This window comes from Lepidochelys kempii, chromosome 26, assembly GCF_965140265.1.
Source record: "Lepidochelys kempii isolate rLepKem1 chromosome 26, rLepKem1.hap2, whole genome shotgun sequence".
Lineage (NCBI taxonomy): Eukaryota > Metazoa > Chordata > Testudines > Cheloniidae > Lepidochelys > Lepidochelys kempii.
In genome coordinates, this window is record NC_133281.1 from 13,177,105 (window position 1) to 13,203,790 (window position 26,686).

Consider the following 26,686-nt stretch of genomic DNA (forward strand, 5'->3'; position numbering starts at 1 on the left):
AGCAAAGATGCAACAACTTGGCTTTTAACTCGGGTTAGCAGCCCAAGTTCAACCCCAGGTTGCCCTGTAGGCTTTAACCCAGGCTGCTAACTAGAGTGAAAAGCCAAATTGAGTCACCGTGTCTTCACTGCTGTTGTACCCAGAGTTAAGAACAGGCTCTTTTGCAGTGTAGACACACCCTTGACAGATGTGTTGGCTGCACCCCAGCTTCGAGGGCAGTGCCCTGTTAGAGTACCGTCCCGCTCCAATGCGGCCATGTAGGAGTGGAAGGAGAGCGTTAACCTAGCACTTAGGGGCAGGGGGAGAGGACAGGTTACAGCAGTTGGGTCTCCAAAACTCAGCCACTATAAGAGGTCAGACCAGAGCACCATAATGGTCCCTTAGTTTACATCTCTCCACAACCAGATTAAGTTTGTCTCAGGTCAGACAGGCATTCAAATAGTTTTCGGGCAGTGAGGGCAGCAGCACTGCAGACTCATCCCAACTGTGGGTGTGTAAACCCGAAAGGAAACCCTCAGGGCTCAGAAAGAAGCAAAGATAGGGCCCCTCCATCCCTGGCTGATCTCCCTTCCCCTCTTCAGTGGTCTTTTCAATACCTCCCCAAAGTTACTTTCCCATGGCAGCAGCTGTGGTGGTAGATGTTGGGGGCAGAGAAGAGATGGGGAGGTACCTATGAGATAACATCTCCCCAGAAGCTGAGCCACACTATGGACTGAAGATTTTGAAGCTGAATTTCAAAGGAGTCATTGTCATCTGACAGACACAGACAAGGTGGTGAAAATTCTCTGCAACACTTAGTATAAAATCCAATCCAAAAGGGAAGGACCAATTCTCCATTCGCTAGGACCCATGGTCTCCACCTTGTAGATGATACATCTTTAATGTCATCCTAGCCATCTTCGGGATGGGGTCAACACTAGGATCGAAGGGTCATATTCTGAACCCCTTACTTCCACTGGATAGTTCCAGTTGGTCTACTGAGGTCACCGGGACCACTCATGGAATCTAGGGCTACTAAACAAAGTAAGAGTAATAGAATCAGGCTCTAAACCAGTGGTTCTCAGCCAGTGGTCCGCAGCCCCATGGGTGTCAGCGAGTAAGTTTCAGGGGGTCCGCCAAAATAAACCCAGCTTCAGCCCCAGGCAGCAGGGCTCGGGGAAGGAGCGCCAGCTCCATTCTGACTCACCTCAGTGGGCCACCCAGCCTGTGGGTCCGCACCAGCAAGTTTCACACTAAGTAAAACACAAATAATATTCAGGTTTTTTTTATTTTTGTACCTAGCTTATGCTTTTCTTTTGTACAACACAAATGTGTGTGTGTGTGTGTATCTGTACAACTCTCAGTGTAATATGGCTTTTCATCTGCTGGATACGCAGAAAAACACTTGTGGCACAGGTGGGCCATGGAGGTTTTATAGCATGTGGTGGGGGTGGGGTGGGGGGTCTCAGAAAGAAAAAGGTGGAGAACCCCTGCAAGTCTACACAGGTCCCCAGTAAATGGGATCTGTATGGGGAAGTCCCTGATAGCATTATTTGCTCTGCTCCTTTCTTGTTGCTAGGAATAGTCTATTTCCCATTACAACCTCACGGTCAGAGCAAGAACTCGGGAGGCAGTAAACCAGGGTCTCTCCTCTAGTGGGATGCCGGGCAAGTCACTCCCCGCCTGTAAAACGGGGATCTCTCCCTCCTTTTGTATCCTGAGATGAAAAGGGTTAAATCAGTGCAAACTATTACTGCTGTACAAATAATGAACAAACCCATCAGAGAGAACATCATTTATCTGTATTAAACTGTACACCAAAGAATTTTGTTTGCCAAATATTGTACAGCAAAAACGTGTCAGTAAGGGCACATATTATATTCCAGATGAAAAGCCAACTGTGCATGTGTTGATTAAAGAAGGCGGCTCCAAATGTAGGATGCGGAGATCTCATGTACTACCATCAGCTGCTCCAGAATGAAAGCCTAAAATCTTTCACTCTACGCTGAGCCAAAAGTCTGTCTCGTTAACATTTAACGCTCATTGACAATCTAACACATCACAGAGTTAGAATGTACGAAGAGTATTATACAGTGGGAACAGTTTCTAACACGCGGTTATCTTCAGTTCTTCTCCCGAGACTAACGGACACTGAGACAGACAGAAGAAATGGGTGGGAGGGGAAAAGTCACAGTTTGGCATCTGACGTGAATAACGTATTATACTTGTGTACGACATTCAGTGATTCTACACAACAGGCTTTCGAAAACAGATCATCTCAGGACTTCATGGGAGGGTGAACTTTGGCAAGGAGAGTTAAACTTCCTATGAGTTTGGCTTCCTAGGGGAGAAGTCAAGCAGCAGCAAGGGGTTACAGAGATGAATAGTGGATTCTTCGTGACATGACTTGAATACTAACAGGGAGGCATTTGGATCCCAACTTTGCCAGTCTTCAGGGATGCTTGACCCAGAGAATGAGGACCAACCCATTCTGGACATAGGGCCTGGTGAGAAGTGCAGTTCCAGGACTTAATTCTGGTATGGTTCTAACAATTTCCCCGACCAGTGTGGATAAAGGATCTCCAGGGTACCCTGCCCCAAACACCTGAGAACTGCCCTGCCTCTATTAAAGCGTAGTTCTTCCAGGACGCTTTTCATCTGTAGACCTCAATGCACATGACAGAGAAAAGGTCAGTTTAAATCATCCCCATTCTATAGACTGGGCAACAGACCTAGAAAAGGGAAGCCACTAATCCATGAACAGAACCCTGGTCTCCTGACTCACAGTCCAATGCCCAATCCGCTGGACCTTGCTAAAAAGCCCCACATGAAGTGCCTCTAGCTTGGTTAGACAAGATAACAGTTCCCATTCCCCCGCAGGAATTAATCTATCAAGGGAACTCAGTGTTAGAACCACAACAACACGATTTCACCTCTCTCTCCAGCTGGATATTAACACACCTTAAATGTTCTGTCACATGGGACAATCCTGAACTGTAGGACTTTCCTACGGCTACACTGTTGGAGTAATCCATAAGAAAGGACCCTCTTCCATCCACACTGAACTATTAAAGAAGCAGAACAAAGACCAGGGTTATTTCCCATTTAGGAGCAGTAATAAAATAAAGGGTCATATTTCTCTCCCCCCCCATAACATATTTTTGTCATTTTAAACGGATTTAACCAACTATTTATGGCAACTGTGCAATTGAAACCAGTTTCCTGTCTAGCATCTATTCCTTCCATTGTGTTCATGCTACCTATGCATTGTAGGGCTGCTCGTTAGAGACGGAGCTGTTGGCACCAGTTTCCCCCCCCTCCACCCCCCACTGCTCTAAAGTCAAGTAACTGAACCATTGGTTTTTTGGGGGGAAAGACATTGTGTAAATAAGAATCAGGCTCTGAAGGCTCATTTCATATTGCTCTCAGCACACAGGAGATCAAAATGCGGGTCAAGATGTCACTTACTTCCACTGTAAAGGGGTCTTTGTGTAAGTGAGTCTAAGACCCGTTGGAGCTTTACAAAGGTCCTGATCGATGGCCCACTGAAGTCAACGGAAAGACTTATGGCCGTTCAGCGGGGTCTGGATCAGATATGAGGGCCAAAAAAAAAAAGATGCGCTAAATTTGGGGGATCTGAGGTTGGAAAGAGCTTCCTTTCAAAGGCTCTCCAGTCAGCCCAATCGAATTTCCAAGCCTTAGGCTCACAAGTCTTAGGCCATGAGTTCTTCTGGAAAGACTGCAGAATGACTGATTATTAGGGAGTTAATCCTTGTAGCGTTAGCTTTTTCTTTTTTTAAGATCCAAATTAATATTCCCTTTTGTCCCTCGGAATCTCAACGTCTCCCGTGACCAGAGAGAGGCCTCAGAGATCTCGTGCGCTCAGAGATTACCAACCTCACCGTCATTACTGAAAATCACGCTGTACTGTGGGAATCATTTGCTACGGGAGGAAAAGCTTCCCTAGGCCTACAAGTTAGCTCTTTTATGGTAAAGAAGTAGGTTAAGGCAATGGGCTTATCGAAGATCCATCAGCACCACATCTCCCTCAGCTATCGACACATGAGTGCAGCTCTGAAAGAAAGAGGAGAAATGGGAACGTTATTTAAATACCTTCATCCCTTACATTCTATTGGCCCTCACTGTGGCCTCTGAGCATCTCTCTATCAGTGGATTTTATTCTTACACCCCCTCCAGTGAGCCCCATTGTACAAATCGGGAATTAAGACACAGGGTACATTAAGTGACTTGTCCAAGGTCCCACAGGGAGTCTGTGGCTGAACCAGGACCTGAACCCAGGACTCTCCAGTCCAAGTCCAGCGTCCTACCCGTTAAACCATCCCTTCTGCCAGGAATAAGTTATACTTCGCATTTAAAGCATTAGTCATCAGTAGACACTGAAGTATTACAAATCTGAGGAAGCATTAGCCCCTTCATTTCCTAGCTGGAGAACTGAGATTCAGATAGGGCGAAGTGACTTGCCCAAGGTCAAACAGCAAGTCATTGGCAGAGCTGGGAGTAGAGCCCAGATGCCCCCAGTCCTATTCTCTGTCCACTGGATCATGATACCTCCATTAGAGGAGGGGCAAGACAATTTTTAGAAACAGGAACAAGCCCTATGGATAAATTTGCTCCATGAATGAACGTGGCCACCTCACCCTGTTAGCAAGACATTCAAAGTCCCCTCTCACAATGTTCTCAGTAGGAATTTAGCCCCATTCTGCAGGTGGGGATACTGAGGCACAGAGTAGAGAAGCTACTTGACAGAGGTCACAGCAACAATCAGTGTGTGACAAACAGAACCCAGGCGTCCGGCCCCCCAGCCCTGCATTGATTACCCCAGACAAAGTTCCATGGGGGTGGTCGCACATCCCCTTCCTTCCCTGGATTACAGGCCAGCCTTGCAGTATAGCTACGACTTCGGTGATTGATTGAACAAGCTGAATGAGCTGCAGTTCTCACTGTCCCTTCTTTTCAGGTACTTACGGTGAAGAGAGGTGGATCTTTGCTGTGTGGATGAAAGCCCTTCTGCCGACAGGAAGAGATCTCCTCCAGGCCATGGTCTGTCAGCTTGAAGAATCCCGTCCTACAGAGATAAGATGCTTTGAACAACTCGGGCCTTTAAAAAGATCAGCAGAGCAAATCCCTTGGGTCAGACCTGTTTTAGTTTCTCATTTTCCTTCTGATGTCGTACTAACAATGAAACCCTCACAGACACCCCCTCCTCATCGCCCCCAACCTTTTAGTAGTCACCAAGGGTACGTCTGCATTGCATTGTAAATGCAGACTCAGCTCTGAACCCAACTTCTTCTCCCATCCCCACACCAACCGCCCTGTCTCTGGTCAGCAAGCACTGGGGACCCGAGTCCTAGGACCCACCCGGGAGGATGGGTTTGAGCCAGAGTGCTACTGAGATTCAAGTCCAACCCCTCATTTTGCAGTGTGGATGCAACTCAATCCGCAGACCCAAGTCGGAAGGTTGGCCCAGTGCAGTATGGACGCATTTAGCACGGCTGTAGGACACAGGTCCAGCAACTGTAAGGCCAAGTTTACAATGCAGTGTAGACGCTCCAGCGCAGACTTGGAAACACCAAGTCCACAAGCCTGGGTCCCACAGACCCAGGCTTACAATGCAGTGCACACTTACCCCTAGAGGGCCCAGCTGAAGTTAGGGCTCCATGGTGCCGGGTGCTTCCTGGAGACAGAACCATACCTGCCCCAAAGAGCTTACGGTCTACACAGACAAAGGAGAAAGTCTCCACATTTTACAGATGGGGAACAAAGGGTCAGCCAAAGAGGGGCTGGTCAGACAGGGCAGGTGTAGCAGAGCTGGGAACTGAACCTAGATCTCTGGAATCTCATAATGCGCCCTAACCCGAAGCCCCCGCCTCAATTCCACGTTATGATTCTACAATAGTTTCCAGCTAGTTCTAGTGAGAGCTTGGGATGGGATTTTCAGAAGTGTCTAAGCGACTTTAGAATCACCCTGGTTTCCAGGGAACATGTGCATGTAAGGCCTGCTGTACAAACTCCACACAGCGTTTGTAATGGTAGAACTGTCGGGTTGGGGCCCACGAGATTTGACTGATACAGTTATAGCAGTACCTAGTGTAGACGCAGTTAGACTAATATGAAGGTTCCTATAACTGCATCCACACAGAGGGTTGTGTTATTTTAACTACACCAGGATAACTAAAGCAGCACAGCTTGGGTGTATAGACAAGGCCTAAGTTGACAAGACTGTCAGCTCTGTAAGGCAGGGATCATCTTTGTACAGCACCTAGCGCAACGGGATCCTGCGCCACGCCTGCAGCTTTTAGGCGCTACCGTAATACACCTGATAAACAACATTTCTGAAAATCTCATCTGCCCAGGAATGACATGATTGGGAAGCAAACACACTCCCCTACTTACTCCTGGTATTTGGGTGCACACACAATGGCAATGGACTCAGCCAGCATCATCTGATAGGAGCAGTGCGTGTGCAGATCCACGCTGGAGAGAAAAGCTGTTTGCGTAGGGTGAGTCTAAACATGGACACGTAAAAAGGAAAGGAAAGAGTTAAGAAGCCTGGCTCAGAGATCATGGGGTTCGAAACAGCAGCAAGGACTGACAAAGCGGTCACAAAAAGTAAAGCTTTTTGATTAACAGAGCAGTAGCATGCTAAACCTTTACCGTACTTGACAGGCCAAACACCCGCCCCAAACGGCCATTTCAAACTAAGATTCCCCCCTTTGTTTGATACTAGACTGAGAAAGACGCAGAAAAGGATGTAGGTTGCCGAAGAAGCCCCGTGTAATCTTGCATCTCAAAGCACACTTAAGTACAGTTATAAGCTATATTGTATGCACTCCCACATAGGAGTCCCTTCACACTCTTACAAAATGCAGCACCTTCTGGGGTGGAACACGTTAGCTGTTTAACACAATATAGCCACACCAAACAGGGTAGGAGGTAAGAAGATTCTAGAATCCAGTCAAGACTGCAGGGGATTTTAGGGTGGCACAAAGCAATCAGTCAGTTAGAATTTGCCCAGAACCCTGGATTTAACACCCCAACTCTTATGAAAACGGTCCTGGGGTCTGTCAGGACCTTTGGTTGTGTCTCTCATCCCAGCCTCCTTAACTGTAACATCTAAAATAATGAAGATCAATTGGCATCAGATGGACTTAATGGAGTTAGATCCCTTCATATGAGAACAAATCTCCCACAACCCTTCACCCTCCCCGATGGGAAAAAGCACGGTCTCTTTCTGCAGGTCCCTCGGCTGTCTGAGAGGGGAAGCTAGTGCCTAGGGGGACAACTCGGCCAGTATCCTGCAGTTGCCAGTGTTTGCAAGACAGGTGCCACATTGGAAACAGCGTTCCTCAGCATGAAATGTTTTGCTTGGCGTTTGGCACCACTCCGAAGGCCGAGTCTGGACTGGGAACAAGGCCAGCTCTGGAGGTTGTACAGGAATCTGGAGCTGGCTCACCAGCAGATGGACGTCTGGAAGAGGAGCTGAGGAAAGCACTATCCTGGGGAACCGCCCTGGGGGTTAAGCAGAGGCACCTGGCTCAGAGCTGGAGCTTCAGAGGGGGAGTTTAGCATCTGGGACAATGGCTCCGTTGTTGAGGCAAAATACCCGAGACGTCTATGTAGCTCTCAAGTTGCGTAAGCAATACACTTCTCCTCTTGAGCACTCCCAGGGCAGGGGGCTGGAAGAATGGGGTCACAAGACAATCCCTCATCTCCCAGAGCCCCGTACCAAACAGGCCAGCTTTCCTACAGCAAATGCCAGCGCTGCTCTCTGCTCTGATGGGAAATGGCACTTAAGCCCAAACAGAAATTACAGAGCCTTCTGCTTAGGCTTGCAGGGGGAAAGCTTCCACTCAAGATCCTTACGTTCAAGGGGGAAGTATTGATGTTCCCGAGGGGCGGGGGGGGGGAAGGGAAGGCCCAGAGAAGGGAAGGAACTTGCCCAAGATTTTGTTTCTATGCACAGCCTGTTTGGGAAGCTCTGCATACAACGATCATTGCAATATAATGACCTAACAAAGAGGGTGGGGTTGCCAAACCCATAGAGGGTTTGCCAGACTGGATCACACTACCTAGCCCAGTATCTCACCACCAACAGCAGCCATCATCAGATGCATCAGAAGAAAAAATCCCAGACAGGACACTTTAACTATCCTCTTAAACCGGCTTTCCAGCATATTTGATAGGAGTTTAAGGTCAGGCCTGTGGGCTCAGGGAAGCACTTACATGGATCCATCCCAGAGTGATGAGGCTGTCCTGATCCTGAATCAGGAAGAGTTCCTCCTCGTTCTCTGTGTTGCAATAATCGGGGCCTCCGTGTTGTTTGGGGACAATGACGTGAGTTATCGTGAACTCGTTCCTCAGCTGGAAGATAGCAGGGAGAGGGTGGTTACAAAGAGGATAGTGATCAATTGTTCTCCATGTCCACAGAAGGCAGGACAAGAAGCAATGGGCTTAATCTGCCGCAAGAGAGATTTAGGTTAGATATCAGGAAAAACTGTCTAACTCTAAGAGTAGTTAAGCTCTGGAACAGGCTTGCAAGGGAGGCTGTGGAACCCCCATCACTGGAGTTTTTGGAAAACAGGTTGGACAAATCGCTGCCAGGGATGGTCTAGGTTGACTTGGTCCTGCCTCAGTGCAAGGGGCTGGTCTAGACAGCCTCTCAAGATCCCTTCCAGCCAGACATTGTCTGATCCCGCAAGGCGGTCTACAGTGGACAGAGCAACGCATCAGAGCATTAGCCAGTTTCAGTGCAGCTTTATATCGCTGCATTGACTACACAAGGCCCCAGTCCTGAGCCCAGAACTGAAGCCTACGTGTCCTTTTACCATAGGATGCTAGACAACCAGAAAGCTTTGGGATGTACGTTATTTAAAAAAGCTTAGTGTTGTACACCAACAGAACATTTTTACATTAAGCTGGACAAAGTCATGAACTGGATGATGAGATGGGGTTGGCAAGGGGCTGGATCTGATGACCCAAGAGGTCCCTGCCACTCCTAGGACCCCAGGAAATCTTGTAATTATGAGGTTAGCAATAGACTAACCCATGAGTCACGACTGAAGGTTACTACCCTCTGACGGCAGCCCAGTGACTTATTGGGTGGGTTTGAGTTCCCAGTGGAAAACTGCCCATTTCACTACTTCCATTGTAAGCCCCTTGGGAAGGGAGCATCGTTTTGGTCGGTGTTCGTACAGCACCTAGCACAATGGGGTCATGTGTGGGGCTCCAGGGTGCTATCATAATATAAATAATTTAAAAAGCCACCCCCAGCTGCCAAATTATTAACAATGATAAAATACTTCACTCTTACACAGCACTTTGAGAGGAAGAATTTAACACAAGAAGGGGGGTGGGAAAGGCTGCAAGCACTGGAGAGAAGCTGCTATAATTAGGGCGCCTTTTGGGGGAAAGAAGCCTGTAGATGTTTAGCTGTGGTGAAGGAGGGCTATCAAGGTGGACAGAGTTTAAACACCCTACAGGACTTCAAAGAAGAGACCCGATCGCCAGCCAAACAAGGTGCCCAATCCCATAATCAGATTCAAGCAGACAGACCTCTGTGGAGCCCCCTCGATTTCAGAGACACCTGTACGCATGCAGTCCCATTCTGCATGGATCAGAACGCAGGATCGGGGCCTACGATGCGACTGCAGAAGGTGAACATCAGAGCACAAATACCCATCAGGACAAGGTTTGTGAAGGTGGAATGAACACACAGCCATGGCCTGCACTGTCCGGGACTTTAAAGAGTCAACAGGGCCATCTTAAGGTCACATGCAATGACAATTTAAAGGCAACGTAGGATCTGACTTTAGAGTCAATGCAGGACATTGCAACAAAGGTTTTATTAGGAGATCAAGAGCCCAAAGGGGAACCTAAGGCAAAGATATTGACATGGCTTTACCCAGAATGTCACCTTACCAGTTTCCCACAGAGGATTCCACATGTCTCCACACCCCGGGCAGTGTTAGCATCAGCTACCTGGAGGAACTTATGGCAGAGCACCTTGGGGATGACGACATGGCGAAGGCCCTCCGTCATTACGTCTGTGGGGACAGGAAGGGTAGCTGTGAATACAAGGCAAGATTTGTGGCAACGTGCAAAATTTACTGCAATGTGCCTCAGGAAAGGTCAATACCTAAAGAGGCAGGGGAAATCATTTCAGCCAAACAACTCAGGGCTGAGGTTTGAAAATAAACAAACTAGGTACACAAATAGCTGCTCTTCGTATTCCTAATGAGTACTTGAAATCACTCTTATGTAGCACTTCACATTCATAGATCTCAAAGGGCTTTACAAAGATGGAGCTGGGGAAACAGAGGCACAGAGAAGGGAAGGGGCCTTCCTAAAGACACACAGTTTAGCGATGGAACCAGGAATAGAATCCGCAGGAGTTTGGACTCCCAGTCCAGTGCTCTACCCGTTGGACCATGCTTCCCAAATTATGTGCGTTAATCAAGTAATTGTGCAAGTGGTGTGGCTAACTGCCATATCTCCAGAATCAAGTAGGCTGTCCAACTAAGTCTCGAATTTCTTTAAAATGGGAAAATCACAAAAAAAAGGTCCTGGTTACCCTGCTGTTCTGGTAATATGACCAAAAAGCCAGGATGCAAAACTGACCCGAATCAGAAAGTGAAATGGACCAGCCCGTTTCCCCTCTCTCTAGCCTGGTAAAATACCAAGAGCATTCAGTGGAGAAAGGAAGTTTGATTTAAAAGAAACCATGCTCCATTGCTGTGACCAAAAGGCTGAGTAACACAGAAGAGAACCGCATACTGGGCCCAGCTGTGATCTCACACTAGTGGGACCCCATCGACTTCAGTGAAGTTCCTCCCAGTTTGCACCCATGTGAGTGGTCAAAATCAGGCTCGTTTATTTTCCCCCACCCCATCTTGACAGCATCCCTTTAGAGACCAGAAATGCTTTCAGATGGGTATTGATATTTTTAGGGCACATGTGGAGGGAAAGGACAGAGGGAGACTATTAAAACGGCAAATCAGCACGGACTTAGCTCCAAATTTTGATCTCTGATTAGTCACTCCAGTGTGTAAGAAAGAGGAGAATCTAGCCTTTGATCTGAATCTGACTAGGGACTGAATCCTGCAAGGAGCTGAAAATGGGTGGCAAGGCACGTGAGTACGTGCTTAGCTTTAAGCAGAACAGTCCTACTGAAGAGGGCCAGAGCGCTCAGCAACTTGCAGGTTCAAGGGGAAGGAGCTATTTAAGGATTCTCCAGAGACACTCTCTCAGTCAGCGCAAGCACTCACTGCCCATACAGTTAGGGTGGGAGCCATTCTCCCTGCAGGGACGAGGAGGGATAGAGATAAAGATGAAAAGTTTCTAATATGTTATGTGTGTGCGTTTTCGCATAGGACACTTGAGACTGACACCGTTTGTGGCATCTCTATTAGCTTCCAGCCTAGGTTCAGGCACCAGTGTCATTAACAGGAGTTAATTCCAAAAGGTACTAACTGTTTTCCGGGCTCCCCAAAGCTCCAGGCTTCAGAGATCTGTCCACAACAGGCAGTTTTGGCAGCACTGTTCCTACAACAGGAGAAGCAGGAAGCTTTGGGGTTAAGTCAGTCGGGGGCTTTTCCACTCCTGGTATCAGGGGTCCTCCCAGAGACTCAGGACCTAGCTCTGGCTTCCCAAATTCCTGCAGGATTCTCAGACGCTCTTTCTCCAGCTCCTTGCGCCGGATCAGCTCCTCAAAGGCATTAAATTGCTCCTGCTCTGCCTGCTGCTGCTTCATCTGGGCTACCCTTTGCCTCTCCTCCTCCAGCTGCTGCTGCAGAGCCAGGTTACGCGCAAACTCCTCCTCCTCCTCCTTCTGGCAATGGGAACATGTAGGGACAACAGACAGGATGTCACTGGGTCTTGTGGTACAAACGGGTTAACTGAGCAGGGAAGAAGCCTAGGCATTGTCAATCCCTTCGACTATCCCTTCCCCAGCCGGAATCCTTTGGGGAATAGCTTCCCTTCTACATGACCAGCCAAAACACATCCACACACAGGAAGGAGCTGCAAACCAGGCAACCAACCAGATCACATGTTAAACAAGTGGAACACCACTGCAGCTTTGGCCCATGGACCCCAACAGGCTCCCACATACTGCTCCAAGCTTGTTCGGACCCCCATTGTCTGGAGCGCGTCTGAACTGAGTGGTTTAGGTCTGAGCATGCGGATCAGACAGACAAGGAGGCCGGGGTGGAGCAGACGGGGTAACAAAAATAGGATGTGTGCAATTCTTAATAGCAGTTGTATCTTGCCACCTGCCCTCAGCTTGCAGTTTTCGGTCTCCATTGCAGCAGAGGGTAAGTTTGAAGAACGACCTGCAGGAGGAGAAGGTGACTGGCCTTATGGACTCAGACTGGGAGTTTTCCCTCCCTGCGTAAGGGCCAGGCAGGGAGATAGCACCAAGGGGATTTTGGAAGAAGCAGGCAACCCCTCTATGACAAGGCAGCAGCGACACGCTTAGGAAGTTAGCTCCCAACACTGTGAAATCTGAGGCTGCAATGCTCCATTGCAGAATCCAGCTACCCAGTTTGCCGGTTCGAAGACCCTGGATATCAGTTTCCTTTGCAGCTGCAGGTTTTATTTGTGGTGCTGACGTTCCACCTCGCACCATTACTCACCTTTCGCTCACTGTATTCCACATACTCTTTGGTGTATCGCTTTAGCAGCTCCTTCTTCAGCTCCTCGGCTCTGGGGAACGCGACTTCTTTGAGTTTCTGGAGGGAGAGAGGAGAAGTGCGATGTCAGGACAGCAAGACCAGATGGGAATCTAGGGTCAGCAAGCCCACAGCACCGAGACAAAGTAAACTCAGCTCCCATACTTACTGCAGTGACAGGTATTAGGAGAGGTTAAGCCACAAACCGGCAGGGGGCTGGGATACTGACGACTACAGCAGAGAAGCAGGAGTCAGAGAAAGGAGCACTCAACGCAGAGAGAAAACAAACAAATGGTGCTGGTGCATCCTCACAGGGCACCAATGGGACACATTGATCACATACAGACGTATCAAGGGTGGAAGGTCCTCATTTCCCACCCCCGCCCCAGCTGCTGGGGGGGAGATGGCGTTCCAGGCTGCTTGGCACCAATGGGCGCTGTGAGAGCCAGCTATGCACTCACGCATTTATCCAGACGTGCACATCTGCGTCCCTGAAGAGCGGCATGAGGTTTGGGGAAAAACAGGACCACACTTACAGGGTCTCAGAAAGTCCCGGTGTCCTACTCCTGGGCCATCACGGAGACTTGTCATTTGGGGCCCTATTTTGAGAGGTGCTAAGTGCTCTGAATTCAACAGGGGTTGCAGGCAATGAGCACCTTGGGATAACGGACTCAGCCGCCCCTTCCCCTCCACCCCAGAGACAAACCTTTGGTGCACCAGTGCTCCAGCTTGGCTGTTCTGAAGCCTGTGTCCCCAACACCCCCAATGCTCACGTGCAGGTTAGGGAGGTGAACATGCAAGCTGGCCTGACATGCCTGTGTGAACGGTGCATTTCACATACTGACGTAAGGGTAGGGACTAATGAATATCGAGGAGATGATGGCAATCCAAGGACCAAAATGCTGGAAGACCTAGGCTGAATTCTAGGGAAAGACACTTTCTAACAAGACCTGCCCAACTGTGAATGACGTCCCACGGGAAGGGGTGGAAGCCCCATTACTTCAGAGAGCGAGTAGCAAATAGGACAATACCACAGACAGTGTAGCAATAGGGAACAGGGCTGGAAGCCTGGCCAACAGAGGAGAACGGGAGGAAGAGGTAACTGAACTACCAGGAGGCACCACGGCAGCATTTCCAAACCAGAATTCCAGTTTTGGGCTTTCCTGTATTTAAGTTTTTGACCCAAAAAAAGGACAATTTTTTCCACAGGAACCCTATCCCCATTTTCCTGACCAGCTCCAATAGAGAACAACCCAGCAATGGCAGGATGACAGACCACCCAACACACCAGGCCCTTCTCTCTATTACCTCAATGTTTTCTAACAGAAATTATTGAGAGAGAAAGAGACTCTTGGTAAGACCACTGCAAACTGTGACAACTTACCTTCACTGTGTCTTTCTTCTCAGGGAGGACGGCGGTTTTGTAATCGCGATGCTTCGGCAGCTTCTCTATAAACAGCCTGCAAACGCAGAGCAGAAAGATTGCGTTTCCAAACGGCGCCTGCAAGACGCAGGAAGAGATAGAAGACAACAGTTGCTCTGAGCTGGGTTTCTTGCACCGCAGCACAGATGTGCTCTGTGTTCCCACTTGCGGTGCCCAACGCTTACGTCCACTATTATGCTGTACTTGGGCGTTCCTCATCAATAGCAACTTCCAAAGATTAACCTCCTCCCAGGCTCTTTGGGATAGAGACGGTCTTTGCTCGTGTTTGTACAGCACCTGGAACACTTAATTATTTGTAATATCAAAGTACCCAGGAGTTGCAGTCATGGACCAGGACCCCGCTATTCCCGGTGATGTACAAACACTACTAGTCACTCCACCATAACAATTTCCATTAAATGATGATAATGGATAACAACAACTTCCATTAAAACAAATTCAAACTGGAGTAAAATTAAACAGATCCAGAATACGGCAGACTATTCATGATGGCCCCAAATCAGGGCGATACTTAAGCACAAGAGTTGAAGCATGACAGTTGTGCCCCTGAAGTCAGTGAGGTTACTCACGTACTTCCGAATCTCACTAATTCAGGGCCTGCAAGAGGGAAATGAAACCATTTGCACAGTAACTGGGGAATCAGCTAATTTCCCCCATTCATATGACTTAAATAAAAGTGAGCATCTGAGTTGAGAACCAGGAAGAGACAGAGGGAATGAACAGAACAGGGACAATTATTGACTGATCCATCCCGTCGTCCAGTCCAAAGGTCTAGCAGTCAGAGGCTTAGGGACACCCATAGCATGGGATTGCATCCCTATCTTGGCTAATAGGCATGGATGGACCTATCCTCCATGAACTTATCTAATTCTTTTTTGAACCCAGTTATACTTTTGGCCTTCACGACATCCACAAGCAAGGAGTTCCACAGGTTGACTGTGTGTTGTGTAAAGTACTAGTTTTAAACCTGCTGCCTATTGATTTCATTCAGTGACCCCTGGTTCTTGTGTTATGTGAAGGAGTAAATAAAACCTCCTTATTTACTTTCTCCACACCACTCATGATTTTATAGACCTCAATCATATCCCCCCCCGCAGTCATCTCTTTGCCAAAATGAACAATCCCAGTCATTTTAATTTCTCCTCATGTGGAAGCCTTTCCATCCCCCTAATCATTTCTGTTGCTCTTTTCTGTACCTTTTCCATTTTTTCTGCTTTTTGAGATGCTTTTTGGGGCAACCAGAACTGGATGGAGAATTCCAGGGGCGGGCGCACCATGGATTTATATAGTAGCATTCAATATTTTCTGTCTTATCTTCTCTCCTTTTCCTAATGGTTCCTAACACTGTTTGCATTTTTGACTGCCACTGCACACAGGGCAGAGGTTTTCAGAGAACTATCCATGACGACGCCAAGAGCTCGCTCTTGAGTCGTAATGGCCAATCATTGCGTATGTGTAGTTGGGATTATATTTTCCAGTGTGCATGACTTTGCATTTATCAATATTGAATTTAATCTGCCATTTTGTTACCCAGTCACCCAGGTTTGTGCGATCCCTTTGTAACTCCTCGCAGTCAGCTTTGGCCTGAAACTATGTTGAGTAATTTTGCGTCATTTGCAAACTTTGCCACCTCACCCGCTTTCCCGGGTCATTTATGAATACGTTGAACAGCACAGGTCCCAGTCCCCTAAGGCCTTGGGGGACCCTGCTATTTACCTCTCTTCATTGTGGAACCTGATCATTTATTCCTACTCTTTGTTTCCTATCTTTTAACTAGTTACTGGCCCATGAGAGGTCTGTCTCGCTTATCCCAGTGGGATAAGAACACCTACTCATGGGGCATATTAATGCTTACACGGCCCATAGAGAAGCGCTACATAGGAGTTAAAACTGGAGCCAAAAATAGTCAAAGGATCCAGAAGACTACTCATGACAGTCCTGCTCCAGCAAGGTACTTACTCACATGCCTAAACTTCAGGCTAAGCAGCTATAAATGCCAACTCTTATGTACCTGCTACATGGCACTTTCCGCTGTGTAACAATCTCACCATGTGGCATCCGCTCGAGTGTCTGAACTGGACTTTCAGCCACACTCCCAGCTTAACCCACTAGGAGCAACAATAATGACTGGCAGATACCCCGTGGAGGGAAGAGGGACAGAAAGGACTACTAAGCAGAAGCCCAAGGAAGAGTGGTACAAGGAAACAATCAGACCATACCTGACCCAGTTAGAATTAGAGCTGGCACAGTGATCACAAAGATGAGCAAAGGGATGGAGTGCAAGCAATGGCTGAGGGAACTATGTTTAGGTTGGAAAAGAGGAGATTAAGGGGGAGATATGAGAGCAGTCTTCAGACACTTGAAAGGTTACCATAGAAAAGATGGAGAAAGGTTGTTCTCTTGCCACACCAGGCAGGACAAGAGGCAATGGGTTCAAACTACAGCAGAGCAGATTTAGATTAAAACTCAGGGAAAACTCCCTAACTGTAAAAATAGTAGGATGATGGAACAGATGCCTAGGGGGGTTGTGGTAACTTCTTCACTGAAGGTTTTCCAAAGGAGGCTAGATAGCCATCTGTCTTGGATGGTTCAGCCGCAACAAAGCGGCATCTTTGCAGGGGGTTAGACTACCTGACCGTTATGGTCCCTTCTAACCCTATGAGTCTATGATCACGGAGTTTATACTGGAGAGAGCACATGTGTGCTAAACCTAAGCTGAAAACTGAATTAAAGCTACAGTCCCTTGAGAACGGGCCCAGCTTTCTGGAGCCTAGAATGCTCCTCACCTCTGTGGTGAGTGCATACACCATTCTCCAAAGACCAGAGCGGAGAATGACCCAATCGGCCAGCATCCTATTAAATAGCATGAAAAACATTCCTCATGCCGATTGGTGTTCCCTGCTGGCCTCCTGCTTCCTGCACACAGCTGCAAAGCAGGAGACATGAACCTTTGATCATTGCAAACCACTTTCTAAGCTGGAGAGGAAGAAGAGTCATTCGGATGGGGCAGGGACAGGAGCTGCACATCTGGGGTGTGTGGAGAAGGCTGGGTTTCAGCACATGCTCCAAAGGGGGATTCCCTGAATGAGGAAAAGCCACGTGGCCGAACCCACATGATTAAGGAAGGACAGAAAACGCAGGTACCATGAAATCCATCAGGTCGGAGAACAGAGACATGAAATAAACCCACCCGTGTGTTATAAAAATCTCTGTTTATGCATCCCTTACTCACAGGAGTAACTCCCTACTTATGGGCATAGTTAAAGGGCACGTCTACCCCACAGAAATACCTGTGGCCAGCGAGTCTCACAGCCTGGTTCTACAGACTGAGGCTTGTGCTTCGGTGCTAAAACTAGCTATGTAGATGTTCTGGCGTGGGCTCTGAAACCCAGCCCCCAAGTTCCAGCCACGCAGGAACATCTACACGGCTACTTTCAGTGCCACAGCGTGAGCCTGGGTTGCCGAGAGTCACTGCTGCAGGGGGGTTGGCTTTTTGCTGCGTATGCGTACCTGATGGAGCTACGGGTGTGGGTGGGCAAGTGCTGCGGGATCAGCTTTCAACAACGGCCTTGGCCCAAAGGCGGTTAAGCCACCACTTTGCTCCCAGGCGACCTTTCCAGATGCACAGATCAGGAGCAATAGTTCCAGAAGCAGGGCAATGTGACACAGAGGGTTCCCCTCCCTCTCACTCCCCAGCGAGAATCCAAGTCAGGCCAACTGGGACTCAAAATCCTTGATCATCTCATGGCTTTTCACTGGCTTGTGTGGAGCTGGTGAGCTCAGTCCATCAGCCAGCCGGCAGGTACCGCTAGAACATAAGGACGGAAGAATCCCATGCACCGCTACCGACTAGCGACCGAATGGCTCGGCAGCAGTTCTGCAGAAAAGGACCTAGGGGTTACAGTGGATGAGTACCTGGATATGAGCCAACAGTGTGCCTTTGTTGCCAAGAAGGCCAATGGCATTTTGGGCTGTATAAGTAGGGGCACTGCCAGCAGATCGAGGGACGTGATCGTTCCCCTCTATTCGACACTGGTGAGGCCTCATCTGGAGTACTGTGTCCAGTTTTGGGCCCCACACTACAAGAAGGATGTGGAAAAACTGGAAAGCGTCCAGCGGAGGGCAACAAAAATTATTAGGGGGCTGGAGCACATGACTTATGAGGAGAGGCTGAGGGAACTGAGATTGTTTAGTCTGCGGAAGAGAAGAGTGAGGGGGGATTTGATAGCTGCTTTCAACTACCTGAAAGGGGGTCCCAAAGAGGATGGATCTAGACTGTTCTCAGTGGTAGCAGATGACAGAACAAAGAGTAATGGTCTCAAGTTGCAGTGGTGGAGGTTTAGGTTGAATATTAGGAAACCTTTTTCACTAGGAGGGTGGTGAAACACTGGAATGTGTTACCCAGGGAGGTGGTGGAATCTCCTTCCTTAGAAGTTTTTAAGGTCAGGCTTGACAAAGCCCTGGCTGGGATGATTTAGTTGGGGAATGGTCCTGCTTTGAGCAGGGGGCTGGACTAGATGACCTTCTGAAATCCCTTCCAAGCCTGATATTCTATGATAAGCCACCCCCCAATTGGCTTCTTGTATTGGCAAGCTCAGCAGAGAGGCCAAGAACTGAATGGACCAAGGAAGAGAGAACTCTGCTTGAGATCAGGGGGCCCAATCAGCCCCATGCCCCAACAGCCAGCTGGGCTGGGAGCACCAGATGCAGCAACAAGGTGGGAGTATGCCCTTATCTGAATCCAACTGAGCAGATCTATGTCCAGGCAAAGCTCCAATGAAGCTAATGCATGGATCCCATTGTAGGATCAGGGCCTTAATGTTCCACGTAACTTGTGGATTCTAACTGCAAGACTCTGTATCAGACACGGACACACAGGGCTGCACTTGTTAGCATTGATTGTCTCCCTCTTGGGGCTGGAGCACATATAAAAGGTTACGAATCAGCCACGGCCTCCAAGCTAACAGATACATCCGGGGGCCCCCAGCATTTCAAATCCCCAGACAGGTCACCCCAAGTTGAGGCTTCTGTGGGGATTGAACCAATGAGCTCTGGAAGTAAAAGCATGAGCCACCACTGCTTAAGCTACAGAACCAGCCTATTAGCATACAGTCAGCAGCAGCCTGTCATCCAGCCACCGGGGGCGGACAAATAAGCCCCACTGCGTTAGCATGAGTTACACACGGTTAAAAATCGAAGTTAGGACAGTCAAGGCTCCTACAGCTGAAGCCCACCTCTGTGCAGAGCCAATCACAAGCCCCCCTTCCCCCACCTCAATTCTATTTAAGCTCAGTGTGAGGAGGGACTCCCCCGCACCACGCAAAACCACACCAGGGAGGCAGCTGAATGCTGCAGATCTGTTGAAGGATGTCACAGATCCAATGCTGCAGGAGATCTCTTTACAGCCCAATGCCTTGGGGAAAGCATGCAAGACAGCAAGTTTACGCACCCCACCCCCATGGCAGTGTGACATGCCCACTAAAGGAAAAAAGTAGCCCTGAAAATATTGGATATTTCATGGTCAGGCTGCTTACAGCCCTGATCCCTGGCTATAGCCACAGACGGCGCAAGACAGGAGTGGAGAGGGGAAGTGGCTTTATGTGCCTGATCCTGAGACTACTCTGTGCTGGGGCAGTCCCCTAACAAGGTAGAAAAATTCCGCTCTAGCTTGTGCCAGTTGCCAAAGGCAGCCAGCGACTTGCTGGGACCCAGGAGGTCAGTCCCCACTACTTTCCCACAAACATGCCCCCAGCTGCAGGAAGAGTCACGAGGGAGGCTGAGGGCAGTTTGGGGCCAGAGATGTACTTGTGTAATTAGAGATATCAAATCCAGCCGATGCATAACACACTGCTGTGCAGCACCTGGCTACAGCACATAGTCACACCACACCCACCCTCCGTTTGTTACGGGACAAACTCTGCTCTCCTAACCAAGCAAATTCACGGTAAAGCCAGTGACGTGACTTTGGAGTTACACTGATGGAACAGGGAAGTCTGGCCCTATAGCTGAAGGGGGGGGGGCAGGGAAGATTCATAGGGTACAAGGCCAGAAGGACGATTATAATCCTTTACTCTGTGCGTTACACCTCGTGATTGTTGCATCAAGCCCACAATGCCTGCTTGGGCTAGAACAGATCTTTTCACAGTCTTGCTCTAAACCTTTGAGTGATGGCGAATCCACCACAACTCGGTACATTGTTCCAATGGTTAATTACTCTCACTGTTCCAAACACGCACCTTATTGCTAGTCTGAATGCAACTAGTTTCAGCCTCCAACCCGGATGTCGTTCTGCCTTTGTCTGCTGGATTAGAGGACAGAGAAGCAAACACAGAGGGCTAGATTCGGGCCTCCTTTACAGCGACACAAGTCCAGAGTAACTCCACTGAAGTCAATGGAGCCATTTCAGATTAGTGCTGAAGTAGGGGACAGCAATTCTGGCCCAGACAGACCAGAGGAACTAAATAAAATATCCTGCCCAGTAAATCAGATCTAGGTAGAATGAAAGGCTAATTTCAATTCACCAGCATTAGGGACAGCACAGTGCAGGACCCAGGTCTCCCTGCCCAGACCACATAGCTTTCAGGGAAAGGTACATGCCACGTGTATGTCAAGGCTCCTGGAGAGGGAGCTCACCACCATCTGTTACCATTATCATTTGTTTAGCTAAAGGAGGTTTAAGCAGCAGCGTGCGAGGAACGGAGCTGGAAAGATTCCACTTGGTTTTACACTTACCAGCCTCCCACAGAGCCCAGAGCAATGTCCATAAAAGCCCAGGAAGTGGCAGGGGGGAAGAGAGGCTGGAGTCCAAGCTAATCAGAGAAAAATGTATTGAATTTAACAAGGTCAGGTGAGGAAAACTGTACAGATGCCACGGAAAAGCAAGTGCCAGACGGACACTGAATGGCATTGTGGGTAACTATCATACTTTGGGAAGGGGCCCCTCTCTTTTTTTAAGTTCCTGATTAGATTCAGGGAAACTTTCCTCCCCTAAACTCTAAGCACTTTAAGGGGAAAAAAAATAAAATAAATTGAAGCTGGGGTTTGCAAATGAGCCTAAGGGAGTGTGATGTTCATTGGGATTCGGGCACCTAACTCCCTTAGGCACCTGTGACAATCCTAACGTTAACGCAGCCTACACAGTTCAACCTTTTACAACTTGAGATCCCAGCCTGACAGAATGCAAAAGCCCAGTTGGGCCTGGCTGGGTTAGCAATTAGATGGGAGATCTCTAAGAAAAAGCCACAGCTCTGCAGGAGTAGGTGAGGGCAATTCACAGCTAGGTCCCAGACGGTGCTGAGCACCCACGAAGATGGGTGGGAGTTGCTACCGGCCTCTGAGGATCAAGCACTTAACACACGTCCATACTGAACCAGAGTCCTCTGTGCAGCACTAGTGAGGGCACAGCCTTTCAAATAAGCCTCTGACCCGTGGTAAAAATCCCAGGCACTCCAAGAAGGTATTATTCACAGCTTGGTGCTAAGCAGCTGTCAGGTTTCACCCCAGGGGTGGGTGCATTTCAGTGCTGGGTCACCCAACATAGTTACATTTGGAAACCGCCATGGCATGACGCTCTATAGAGCTATGACCCTTGCCCCTATGTACAGCATGGCCGCAAGAGAGGAGCTGGTGACATCTGAACGTGGGGACAAGGAAGAGTCTCTCCCTGATAATCCAGAGCAGAGGAGGAGGATCACAATGCACCAGATTCAAAACCAGGGTTGCAAAGACCACGCTGAGGAGACACTGTTGTACTTCACGCCATATGGCTGCAGTGCAGAGATAAGTCTTTATAGGTCAGAGGCATAATCAAGTCTAACCTGTGACTTTAAAGGGAGCATTTTACATTTTAACCCCGTAACAGGCTGACATTTGTCAGCACGTGCTGAAAGGGAGAAATGGGCTCACTGAGGCAGAGGACTCACGATCCCCACCTCAATATAGGGGAGTTGGGATTTTGCATGCGGGCTGAGCAGTCCTGATGGAGAAACTGGAGCAGCAGGCAAGCCAGGGAGGTTGGCTTGAGCCAAACTTTCTGATTGTTAATTTATTTGCCAACAAAAGCAAACCCCAGGAAGAGGTAAACCGACCGTATGCCATGTGTGGACTGTTTCAGAACTGATTGGGAAAGGCCCCTACTCCCAGACTCTTAGAAAATGCTGCAGTCACCTGGCAGGAGGAGGAGCAAAGGCTGACAGTACCAGCTGACCAGGGGCCTCAGCAGCAGAACATTCAGTGATTGAGTGATGAGGAGAGGGCATTTCCCAGTTTGCCTGGGACAGCAATAAACCCTGGCCCCCACCACAGCTAAGATTGTGCTGGTGCACCAGGGAGAGCTATGCCAGCAGTCACAGAGAAGAGGTAAGTTAAGATCTTGAGTGCTATTCACCTGCAGTCCAACAAAGGAAGCCCCAACATCCAACCCTGTCCCAAAGCCCAGACCACAAAATCTGTTGCTGGTTTCTACTCATTGGCCAGTAAATGCCAGGTCAGATGAGAATGCACACCCAAGGAGGATGAGAATGAGAAGAGCATTAAGCTGGACAGGGCAACAGGAGAGAACTGCTCTAGGGTAAGGGGGTTCTGTCAGAGATAGGAGCCTGGCATTGAGTGAGGAGGAAGAAGCAGCTGGGAGTGGCAAAGAGGAAGAAAGATAAAGCGACCATATACTTGTTCAGTTCTTTAAGGGTTAACTCAAGCTTCCCAGTGGCAGAGAGAATGTTTCTAGCCTGGATGGTTTGGGAGATGTTGGACTTTAAAGCTGACCACTGATCCCTTGGTCTAACCATTCAATGATAGCAATACTTGGCACCTATGTAGTGCTTTTCATTCATTGTGAAGAGGCAGGTAAGGGTCGTCATCCCCATTTTACAGATGGGGAGACTGAGGCACAGAGCAGGGACATGACTTGCCCCAGGTCACACAGGGAGCAAGCAGCAGAGTCTGGAACAGACCCCAGCTCTCCTGACTCCTAGTCTCTCCTGGATTGTAATGTATGGTGCATAACATCCAAGATAAAACAACAGCCCCAAAGAGCTTAAGATAAGTTATCCCCATGCAAGGCAAAGGAGCCCTTACGTGATATACTTGTTGTACAGTATGAAGGCGCGCTCAATGTTGCCTTCTTCAGAATAAATCGTCGCCATGCGGATGATTTCGAGCCCAGAGCGGTAATACCGCCGTGGCGGGACATCCTCATTCACCTCCACAGAGCTCCCCATCTGGATCAGCCTCCTAACTCGCTCCTCTGGAAGGAGGCTGACATCTGTGTGGTCAGGCATGAGGGCCAACAGGCTAGAGAGAGAATGAACACAATGCATGGAAATAGACATTATCCTGGTATATTCTCTATATCCAAATTTATCAGGGACATATCCCTACCGGGACACAAGGGAGGTGGGAGTGGCTTTCCTAGGAAAGGGGATATAGTGTGTGGGCTGAGCAGTCCTGAGGGAGGAACCCTAGGAACAGCCAAGCTCTCTTCAGAGCTTCACTTTTCAGATACATGCATTTTTGATTTGGGGGCAGAAATTCATTTGGGATTACCTGAGCCCCAGTTACCCAGATTCAAGTTTTTAGGAGAGATCAGACTGAGCCTGAATCCACTGTCAGGGTGTTTTGCAAGACTCCTCTTTAAACAAGCATTTCCCCTTAAACAATCATGTCTCAAGACACTTGAAGAAGAATCAGTCACCTACCCCCAGTCACTGTAAGAAACTAAGTTATGGAGTGTCTCCTACAGGTAAGTGACACATTCTCATTCAGTGTTCTGATTCCATGGCAATCGCTGCCACAGAATACATGATACCTAAATAAACGGCAAGAATCTGCAGAATCTCCCTTTATCAACCAGAAAGCACAGTACCCCATCCAACCCACCCTGCTCATGATCCCACCTGGCTCCTGCAAACACCCTCTTCACTCTAGCAATGCCAGATCCCACCCTCTTCTTCCATCCGGGCCCCTTCAAACACATTCCTGAATGACCACCTTCCTCCTTTCTGGTTCCCAATGATAATTTCAGGAGCCTGAGGCAGAACGCACTGCAAAGGGTTCAGGAAGCACTGCAGAATGGAACGCTTTCACACAAGAATCCTTACCTGTGTCACCGCCCAGTTGATGGAGACCGCCCTCTCTGCTTCCTGGCAGATACTAGCCACCTGAACTCCTAAAAACAGATAGTTTCCAAGTATCACCCACTGTGAACTAGTCAGTTTATGGGTTAAACCTTCAGTGAAATCATAGTGCTGGATCTGTAACATCCTGTAAATCCCTCAGCAACGTGACTGCCACCATCACTGCATTATGATTTCTTGCATCCTCCCACTAAACAAGGGGAAAGGTCTTGATCAGAGACAACAGGGACCTGGGGATGTGAAGGGCTACAGGCAAAAGAAGTGTCATTTCCAGCTTTACTTTCATGCAAGAGCCCCTTTTGAAGGCCTCAAATCCTGCAGTTCTTCGTCCTCACTCTGCCAAAACGCCTAGTGAACTCAATGGAAATTTTTCCTAAATAAGGGCTGTAGGATTTGGCCCTTAAACATCTCATACTCTGTTCATCTTACAAACATAAGAGAGTGGAATCCCCTTTCAGGACCGAAGGCTGAAGAGAGCTGAGCTCCATCAGGCAAGAACAAGGGAAACGCCTGTTCAGGAGCAGAGTTGAACTCTGTCCAGCGCCTGCAGAACCAGGCGCAGAGTGAAATCATTTCTCCCACATACCTGCCTTGGCGGTCAAATTCCAATCTGCACCTCGCAACCCCCCCGATTATTCAGGGCTTTCATCCCACTTCGCTACAAATCACTCCCCTGTATAGACGAATACGCCTTTACCGTATGAGGGGGGGTTAGGTAGCCGGATCAGACACCACAGGCGGAAGGCACAGGGGAGGGACAGGCTTCGGGACAAGGGCCCACGCGTTGGGGGGCAGGGTCACCCCTTTTGTGAGGCCGCCGCCCTGGGAGGTGGGAACGGGTGCCCCGGACACGCGGCCAGGGCGGGGGGGGGCTCACCCAGGCTACCCCCGCTTTGTCTGTTGGGGGCCGCTCTCAAACTCGCCCCCGGCCTTGCCCCCAGGGTGGGGGGCCCCCCGGCCCCGGCGAGACAGCGGTCGGCACGCTGAGGGGGGGGCAGGGGCTCGGGGGGCTCAGCGAAGGCCCCGCCCGCCGCAAGTGGGCCGGGCCCATCCCCCGGGCAGGGGGGAACAGGCCGAGGGGGTCTCACGCCCCACAACCCCAGAGACGGGGCGGGGCCGGGCTCTGCTCAGCGCCCCTCCCCCAGGGCCGGCCCCACCCCCACCCCCACCCCGGGGCGCCCCTAGGCCCCCCCGCCGCGGACCGGGCCTGACCGGCAGCTCGACGCTCCGCGGGGGCCGCGGCCTCAGGCGGGCGGGGGCGGCCGCGGGTCCTCTACAGCCCCACGGAGGCGGGGGCGGGCGCCCGCAGCCCAGAGCCAACTCCACTTCCGGGTAGCTGGGCTTCCCTCAGCCTCGGTCCGGGCTACGGGCCACGCCCCTTCTGAACAAGCTCTGTTCCGGCCTAGAGAGGGCGGGCCCACCTCGCTCTCAACAGCCAACCAGACGGCGTCTCCACATCCGGGTCGTCTCAGTGAACCCCCGCTATCCGGATTGGGGTCGCTACTTTTTTTTCCTCTCGGCAAACTTTATTGGCTGGTCCGGGAACAACGGGGCGGGAGCCGCAGGCGGCCATCTTGGTGGAGGCAGGGGGACAGGAAGTGAAGTCATGCCTGTTGTGAGATCTTGTGGGGGGAGGGGAGTAGCCTCTTAAAGGGGCCGCAGCCTCTAAGCGGAATAAGGTGGGGGTGTATTAAGGGCGTGGGGGGTGTATTAAGGGCTTAGCCCTGCCTCGACAGGGGCTGCCCTCCTTGTGCCCATGGCACCTGCCCACAGCTGCCCCCACTACCTGCCACAACCTCACAGCCCTACAGCTCCCGCTATGGCTCAGGCGGGCACAGGGCCTGGTGCCAAAGACCTGGGGTTCGGTTTCTGCCCCACAGGGCCCCGTACAAGGGCAAGGCCTAAACTGGGTGCCCAAGCCAGGCTCCCCCAGCTGCATGACAAATGTTGAAAGGGGACACCTCAGCACCCTATTCAGTACAAAAAGGACTTCATCCCATAGTTCAGCAAAAGATCACCCCCAGGAGACATGTAAATACATGCTTAAGTTGTACCATAAATACCGCTGGATGAAGGGCTAAGTAAGCTGTATTCTTACCCTCTCCCTCCCCCGCATTCTTTCCTTGAAAAGGTGGGCACTTTATGTCACAATGGCTTAAAGCTCATGAGCCAAGTGTTTTCCTTGCAAAAAAAATTTTTAATGTACCACACTCTCATAACAGTCCCATTTCTCCTGCACAGTAAACTCCAAATGCCAACATCCTGCACAAAAATCATGAGGCCTGAGCTAGCCTTTTAACTCCTTCTATCCAATGATCTTAAAATAATTTTACAAAGATGGGTGTGGGGAAATAACCCAATTTTACAGATGAGGAAAATGAAGTACAGGCAAGTTAAGTACAAAGTCAAACAGCACATCAGAAAGAGCCAGGAATAGAAAC

General features: G+C 49.5%; 1 protein-coding gene across 5 annotated transcripts; it reads right to left on the bottom strand.

Moving 5' to 3' along the window:
- Positions 1–1,759: 1,759 nt before the first annotated feature.
- STAMBP (STAM binding protein) lies at positions 1,760–25,829 on the bottom strand. Of its 5 annotated transcripts, none has more exons than XM_073324737.1 (11): positions 25,667–25,829; positions 24,210–24,277; positions 23,188–23,403; positions 14,053–14,128; positions 12,633–12,728; positions 11,470–11,827; positions 9,919–10,064; positions 8,224–8,361; positions 6,394–6,506; positions 4,966–5,065; positions 1,760–4,053 (listed from the first exon to the last, which is right to left on the bottom strand). In XM_073324737.1, exons 3-11 carry the CDS (start codon positions 23,388–23,390, stop codon positions 3,997–3,999), a joined length of 1,287 nt encoding a protein of 428 aa, XP_073180838.1. In that variant the 5' UTR covers positions 23,391–23,403; positions 24,210–24,277; positions 25,667–25,829; the 3' UTR covers positions 1,760–3,996. The 5 variants fall into 5 exon arrangements, with proteins under 5 accessions (XP_073180838.1, XP_073180841.1, XP_073180837.1 ...); XM_073324740.1 differs by lacking the exon at positions 25,667–25,829 and adding an exon at positions 25,458–25,622 and having other exon boundaries at positions 9,919–10,043; XM_073324736.1 differs by lacking the exon at positions 25,667–25,829 and adding an exon at positions 25,458–25,622.
- Between the last annotated feature and the right edge of the window lie 857 nt (positions 25,830–26,686).

What these genes read in the sequence shown, in the direction of transcription:
- STAMBP (XM_073324737.1), bottom strand. Translation starts at nt 23,390, where the DNA reads ATGCCTGACCACACAGATGTCAGCCTCCTTCCAGAGGAGCGAGTTAGG. An exon ending in CTGTACAACAAGTATATCAC is followed by an intron (nt 14,129 to 23,187) that starts GTAAGGGCTCCT and finishes CTGCGTTTGCAG; the next exon opens with GCTGTTTATAGAGAAGCTGC. An exon ending in AGAAGAAAGACACAGTGAAG is followed by an intron (nt 12,729 to 14,052) that starts GTAAGTTGTCAC and finishes CTCTCCCTCCAG; the next exon opens with AAACTCAAAGAAGTCGCGTT.